The sequence below is a fragment of the Perca fluviatilis genome, chromosome 18 (genome assembly GCF_010015445.1).
Source record: "Perca fluviatilis chromosome 18, GENO_Pfluv_1.0, whole genome shotgun sequence".
NCBI classification, from domain to species: Eukaryota; Metazoa; Chordata; class Actinopteri; order Perciformes; family Percidae; genus Perca; species Perca fluviatilis.
The window spans coordinates 24,623,896-24,631,706 of record NC_053129.1 but is presented as its reverse complement, the minus strand read 5'-3'; the positions used below and the strand labels follow the sequence as shown (position 1 = coordinate 24,631,706).

At 41.6% G+C, this 7,811-nt stretch overlaps 1 protein-coding gene across 3 annotated transcripts in view; it reads right to left on the bottom strand.

Annotated features, from left to right (window-relative positions):
• Positions 1-1,116: 1,116 nt before the first annotated feature.
• The window catches only part of LOC120546974 (disks large-associated protein 2), a 100,260-nt gene continuing 93,565 nt past the window's right edge, over positions 1,117-7,811 (bottom strand). For all 3 annotated transcript variants that reach the window (XM_039782287.1, XM_039782288.1, XM_039782289.1), the window contains 5 exons: positions 7,720-7,805; positions 7,224-7,630; positions 6,806-6,897; positions 3,907-4,059; positions 1,117-1,687 (listed from right to left, as the gene is read on the bottom strand). In XM_039782287.1, the coding sequence (XP_039638221.1) occupies positions 1,472-1,687; positions 3,907-4,059; positions 6,806-6,897; positions 7,224-7,630; positions 7,720-7,805 (954 nt within the window). In that variant the 3' untranslated portion in view covers positions 1,117-1,471. The remainder of the gene's footprint in view (positions 1,688-3,906; positions 4,060-6,805; positions 6,898-7,223; positions 7,631-7,719; positions 7,806-7,811) is intronic.

The following is a 7,811-nucleotide window of genomic DNA, read 5'->3' as shown; positions in this document are numbered from 1 at the left end:
CACTGTTTCAACTATAAATACTAAATGTATACTGTAGATTGTGATGTCGATCATATGATAGATACTGTTAGTATAATTAAAAGTGTTAGAATCACAATATTGTAATAATGAGAGGCCTGAATGGCATCAGCAAGAAATGAAAACACAAGGTGCAGTTTATATAACCTATAGTAAGTAACATGAAATTCTGTAGTAAATTTCCCATATCTGTCCTTGCAATTCAACTGCAACACTATCACATGAGCTTCAAAAACTACATTTCCCTTGGAAATACAAACATGAATATTATAAGGTGCAAAATGCATTGTTTGATACAGTCACTTCTTCCAGGCTGCGCAAAACTGTCTTTTGTTAATAATTCATATTTGTTCTGCAATGGAATGTATCCTGCAGCAAATAACGTACATAGCTTTAAAAATGTATAGTCCTAAGAGTGTATGGTAGTACATGAATGGAAATGAATAAATGCTGAAATGATGGTCTAGGATTTCTAGATTCTAGGATAGCCTTATTTTTCAGATCTCATTCAGCAACACTGGTCAGCGGCTGCAGCATGCCTGGTTAAAGATGGATAGATTATATAGTTGTGCAGAACCTCAGACACGCTGTAGAACATTTTAAAAAACATTATTTGGACTATTTTTGGCCGGAAATTGATCAAGCAAGGTACCAGGTTTTAGCCACCTCCATAGAAAAGGCTGGATGTGAAATTAGAACCTCATCAAAAAGAAAATGTATTTGTATTATTTTCAGCAATTAGACAAAATATTTTATTCACAATCAATTTCTGCTGCCGCTGTTCTTTCAGGATGCTTTAGCCAAAGACCATTGTTGCTGTTGAGAAGTGAAAAGTTGCACTTTGTGTTTACTTTTGAATGTGGCAAGTATAGCCTTATCACAGCGGGGTAATGACAACAATGGTGAAGACTGGAGTTTTAACAATAATGGCCATGACCAAATAAATCGCCAACTTGAAATAATGCTGAAATAAATACCAGTCCCTTGTGGGTTTAAAGCGACACTAGGCAACTTCACGTTACTGGCTCATGTTTACCAATCCAGCTGGCCTGTAATCAGTTTTAACCAAGAAATACCAAAAGGGCTAGAGGCAAAATGTCGCTGGTGTGTCTATTTATTTATTTATTTTTGTGTTGAGCTTCATTTTAAATGTTTTATTTATTACTTTCTGTGAGAAAACAACCATCCACATCTGACTCAACTGACTCATCTAACTTCTCACTCAGGATAGATGGGGCGTTCTTCCCTATGGCAGTGCCACATTGTCATTTAAGCTGATAACTACAACAACAAATTCTTGCCTAGTGTAGCTTCAGTAGGGGCAACCCAAAGAATGGCGACAGATGATGAAAAAGTGGATGAGCAGTGACAGATGACAGCAGGCTGGATGTGATGCGACGAGCTGGTATTGGGTGGAGGTGGACAAGAGGAGCTAAGGATGAATCCGTAAACCTCAAAGCCGTGTCTGGGCTTCAGGGATGTAGATCTCGATGCTGTCTGCCCTCTCTGTGGCTGAGTTCTGTCTGAAAGAAGCTGCTCGTTTGGCGGCCATGAGGCGTCTGCGGGCTTCCTGTCGCTGGCGGTCCTGAAGGTCCAGAGAGCGCTCTCGCATGATACCGCCACGCCCCTTGGACGGCCGCTTTGGCATAGGTGGTGGCCACTTCCGCTCCTTAGGATCCAGAATGACATGATTAAGCAAGGCAAACTAAATTGTAGGGTTCTTATTCTATGTATCTGACAGCACTCGTTGATTCATAGGGCAATGCAAATAAAACGGTGTATCTCAATCAACAGTGTAGGAGTCTATACAGAAGAGGATTAAGGCCATGTGAAAAATGTATTTCCAGAAAATGCTAAGTTTTATTCACTATGGAGTGCACAGCTTTAATTGACTTTGGCTATAATCCTTTAACATATGGACTCTTTGTATATTGGAAAGGTGTGTGTCATGGACAGACCTAGGCCACTTTGCCTCATCTTAGGTATCACAGTTTGTTGTGCCACAGCATGAATCATCATCAGAATTCTCACTATTGCTGAGGTGCTGTATATTTATTCAGCAGTAAGACATTCATGTGAACCAGAAGATGTTCGCTCAAACAAAAGGCATCTAGAGACACTACAGCAACTATAAATTGATTATGTTGCTAGAACATTACCCTTTGCAAAGATTGTTTGCAACATTTACCCGTGAAGGCAGTACAACTTCACCCATATGACCTACAAATCTGAACATACTAACATACAAAACCTTTTGAATGCAAGGCAAGCTTTTGTGATTGCTTGGCAAGCTGGTGTTAAGTGTATAACTGTGATTGCCTTGAAGGATAGAAACCCAATACAGAGCATCTGTGTCACTGTTTGGGCCCAGCTTTATGGAGCTTGCAATGTGCCTATTAACTGCTGGAGGTAAATAACTCTCTTACAACTACAACTGTAGCATGAAGATAATTATTCAAGTGCCCTGAAGGAGCTCTTCTATCTCTAAAACCACATTACTATCCAAATGTGCTTCTTACAAATGCAGCTCCACTCTTACAAATGTGCTTTTATTTCAGCTGGATAGTTTGATATTCTAAATGCTTTTTATTTTAGTTTTATTTTTAACAGTGACATACTTTGAAATCAAGTTTTTAAAAATGCTATCAACAATTTACAGTATAATTTGTTTTTTAAAGAATGGCAAGTATGTCAAAAGTTACATGTGAAGTGCTTTCATTCACCACTACACCTACCTGTCTTAAAGATGCAGTAGGTAAGTCTTATAAAACTAACTTTCTGTCATATTTGCTGAAACTGACCCTATGTTCCAGTAGAACTACATGAATTATGTAAAAATAATTCCACCGCTCCCGGTTGATTTTCTCCAATCAGGGCCACAGCGGTGGTCTATCTGCCTGTCAGTCACTGCTCAGGCACATGCATATATAGCGTTCTCCCCTCCCCCCGCCCCACGCACGAGCTGCAGAAAGGTTTTCCAAAACTCCGTGAATATTGGAGTGGCTTTTCAGAGGTGGCGTGGCTGCAGGATTTTAAAGATCTGAAGAACGATGCAGATGTAGCCACATTTCCTCTCAACAGGTAACATAATTACCATGAATGATTTATCTTTCACTTGGTTATTAGTAGTCAAAAGTCCACAAAGCTACGTTGGTGAGGATAATAGTAACGTTAGCACAGTGGTCGGTCTGATATGATGCTGAAATGGCTAACGGTAGCCTGCTAGTTAGCATCGTTTTACTGTTGGTGATTAAAGTTAACATTGTGTTGGTGTTTAGTTGTTAAACATGTTGTCTGACATGCCGGCAGTTCTGTCAAACTCCGTTGTGTGGGAGGGGCTTAGGAGACGGTTTGGGCTGCAGCAGAAAGGGGGGAGGGACTGAGAAGTTGTCGATGTTCAAATTTGTTGGCAAAGTCCTGGATCTTCACAATCTTACCTACTGCAGCTTTAAGACTTAACCAGTGTTCTGTGTAAAAGCAAAGCCAGCAAATGGTACAACTAGCCAGTGCTGTGTGTGGTGTCACTGTTTTGTAACAATTAAGGCAAAGTTTACATTACCACAGACCAAAAGCAGGTGATTAGTTACTATAATATTGGATGTGACAAATAAATATGGCCAATATGGATCTGACAGATAAAACAAGTCCTGCATTAACTGATGTTTTTATAGGAAAACATTTTAGATGATGCTACTAGTTTTCTAAGCCTCCTCACATTGTCCTTCCAGTGTTATGATAAGAATGATTAACTTCCTGCTGGTCACAAGCCTAAAAAGGACGGCAAATGTTGTCAATATAGTTTTTTTTTCTTCAAAAGCTGAGCGAGTGCATCTAGAGCCCATTAAGACTAATTATTATGAGTTTGTGGATCCCAGCTACCAGCTCTACCTTCTTTGCTGGGCTCTCCACCAGCTGCCACTGGTTGCTCTTGATCTGCTGCAGCTCATCAAACTTGGCAGTGACGTCATCAATGGAAAGCTGCAAGAGGTCCCAGAATCCAGCCAGGTCCTGAGATGTGGGTCTGGGCATGGCACTAGGGTCCTGAAGAGACAGTGGAGTACAGAATGTAGTGGGTTATTCGTACTCAAGTGAAATTATTTCCCGTCTTTGTTAGATGCAGGACTACTAAACACTAATCACAAGCATTACACCACCAGTATCACACTAAACTTAAATTAAAAAGCAACAAAAAAGCTACAGTTTTAAATAATTGGAATATATATATGCGTGTGTGTGTGTGTGTGTGTGTGTGTGTGTGTGTGTGTGGGAAACCAGCTGATGTGCGTGCGGTCATGTGACCGGTTGCCAATCAGGAAGTGATAAAAAGCTCACCAGGTGTAGTCATTAGTCCCCTTACCTCTCACTGAGCGCACTGCGTTTGTGTGGATTCTCCAGGTATGAAAACGTGTGGCTGCGGTAATTTGGGGAGCAAGTACAGCTTAAGGTTGATTTCTGATTTTGGTCCCACTGGGTTGATAGCCAGGCACAAGTTCCCGTCCTTCACGGGGTGAACTGGGACAGATTGACGGTAATGCCTATCAGCTGTTTTAGCCATATGTGGTAGCAATTAATATTTCAGCTAAATGTTACCCTTTTTGTGTTGCTTATGCCACCGCAAGCCATGCGCTACTTCTATAGAATGTTTTTCAACTTGTAGTTTCTTTGTAGGTTTTAGTTTACCACTGACCACCGCTGCTGTGGCTGTAGAGCTCCGGAAAATACTCCTCCTCCCGCATTAACTGTGCTATTGGAGTTTGTGTCCTTGCAAAGTAGGCTTATATTTTTCCTATATTTTACTATTAATGTGCTAATAAATTATTTGCAACACACTTTGTAACTTTGTGACTGGCCACTAATGTATGTTTGTTTTCTCAAAGGGGGACCAGTCCAGTCACTGTTTTCTACAGTTATTTTACCATTTTGTTTCTTTTGGTTATTTGCCTTGGTTGATTATTTTCTTGTGATTTCATACTTTGTAGTGAATCGTGTAGAAATATGTGTGTAGTGCATGTCCTTGTCGGTGCTGGGCCTTCGGTCTCCTCTTTCTGTCTCCCACAGTCGTCTCCCGGAGTGGTGTGTGCGTGCCGACCCGACCTTCCTACTTTGAGGAGAGTAAGACCACATGTATCTGCCATCTAATTTATTGTTTTATTATTCTGCCAAATTGCTATTTTAATTGGAAATCTTTTAAACTTTTTGTAATAAAACCAAACTTATTTTTGTACAATATTTGCCTCCTGTAAATTGTCCCTGTTAGGGGAGAACCAGAGTTGGTCACACAACATACTAATTAACATAGTAAGGGTTCAAAGGGTTCCTCCTAACCCTCAATAGGAGGTGGCGTTGTCAGGTCTGAAAGGTTTTATGTTGCTCCGGCACTACATACGGACGGACGATCCATCCATCCACCAAATCTATGTTGTAAATTACAACTTACTTTCGGGACATACATAGCCACCTCACCATTCCCACCACTGTGTGGCAGCGCAGCATCAACATTGTTTCATAACCTCAACTGACTCCCTACACTGCCTTTCATTGCATCTTTATATCAGCAGAGTTGGTCTATTGTATGCTGAAGCAACAACAATGATTACTAATTATCAATTGTAATTTTATGGGCATATGCAGTGAGGACAGAATTCATTGATTCATCAATTAATTTGCTTTAGAACTTTAGAATTTCCCTTCTCTACCAACAAAGTGTGCATGAATTACTGTCAGCACAGGTATGCGTGTGTGTGTATATATACAAACTATTATTGCATTCTACTGTATTTCTTGTGTAAAATTTAAATGACAAATCTGGTGCTCAATGTTGCTGAATTTCTGTGGTGCATTGCTGTTCATAATACCTACTGTACCCAGTTGGCAACTACAAATCAAAATTCAATCTCATCAGTCAGCCACATACAGACGTGCTGATAAGCCTAGACACTAAACACAATGAGTGTGATCTCAGACCAAGAAAAGGTCTGTCAAGTTAAACTTCAAAGGTTTGGAGCTTTTTATAGACGCATCATGCAGTTCCCCCTCCATCCAAAAGGGAAACTGAGTCATTCTCTTATTCAGACACGTCTTCAAGCTCAGGGCAATCTAAGGCTTGTCACTACCAATGTTAGACTTAATTCATCATCCCATTATCTAAGGGGAGAGAGAGCGGTCCAAAAGAGAGCAACACACAGAGTTAAGGCACACACCAAAACAGGGCAGTGATAAAGCAGGCAGACCACCTCCACAATGTTTAGCATTTCATTCAAAAAAGTAGCTATGCTTTGGTAAGGTGTGATTAAGTGGCTTTCTGTTTCTTCCACTGTCTCTCTCTACTGTATCTGCAGAAACATTCCCATTTATGACACTATCATCCTATGATATATGCTGACTCTGTGGATAGTTAGCATTAGAAAAGGTATGAATTTCTAGTCGACGTGACATGAGGGCTAAACAGTGAGACAGTGTGGCAGTCCATTATTCAAACTCTGAGATCCCATTCAAACTGCTGCCTCTGTGCACTAATGGATAGCTTCAACACAGGTGCTGCTTCCTATTGGAATTCCCCTTTCATTAACTGTGGGTTCAATAGTGGCAGAGAGACTGCTTCACTATTGATCTGTGTTCTATTTCTGGAAGGCACACAAGTGCATCATTGGGCCAAGCACCTTCTCAGAGCTCTGAGAAAGAGAGGCCTATCAACAAGTTTACCCCTGGTCTTTCGTGTTTTTCTATTAACATATTAACAGCATGTAGGTCGATACAGTGTTCTAGTTCACAAACACATACTACTCACCAGATTCTGCTGACATAGCCAGTAAAACTGCTGAAACTTTTGAGACATAAGTAGCTGAGCACTTCCCACGGCACTCCGGATTTTTCCTAGGACTGGTGGACACACACACACACACACGCCCATATATAGAGAGAAAGAGACAGACAGAAATAGAGAGATTTTGGTTTTTATCACTGCACAGCTTGGCAAAGGCTAACATGTCATTCACAAGGATCCAATCTGCTCACAAAACACCTATCATGATTCTGTGTTTTCATAGTCAACATGACAGCCAATACCGTGAATGTTCACTTTGGCTATACTGTTATAAATACTGCAAAAAAAGAAATTATCATAGAGAACATATCATGTAAGCATTGACCTCAGACAAAAGCAGCTCCTGCTTTGACAAGAATGTAATTTCACTCAGGACACTCACTCTCCTCTGTCAGGTCATGCTCCTCTGCTTCTCTCTCCATCTCTTTGCACCATCCCTCCAGTCGCTTGGTTTCATTGTGAAGGAGCTGCATGAACCAGCTGCCGTCCCTGCGAAGGGGGGACACTCGGCCTGTTTCGGCGCTCTCCAGACTGGGTTCAACCAGCCAGGTTTCAGGCTGTGGGCTGGGGGGCCCACTGGAAGGCCGGTTGTCCTCCCTGTAACTGAACAGGCCTTGTGTGCGCACCGTACGGATGGCCCCATACTGCGTGGGCGTGCTGGGCTCAGAGTGGCGACCGAAGCCACCACCAAACTGCAGGCCCTTGTCCTCCATGGAGGGAAAGCCCTCCAACTCCATGTCTGCTTGTACTGCAGTGGTCACACTGTTGGAGCGCTTGAACCTCCCATGCCTAAAAATGCACGAGTTACAGGGACATTGGTTGAAAATGTAGTAAACTTTGACTATGGACACTGTGTTTCTTCTGTCTGAGCCACATACCGTTTGTGATCCTCCACCTGGATACCTATAGAATGGAACTGAGGAAGGCCTTTAGTTTCAGTCTCAGAGTCTGTTACAGTTTCCACCTGGTA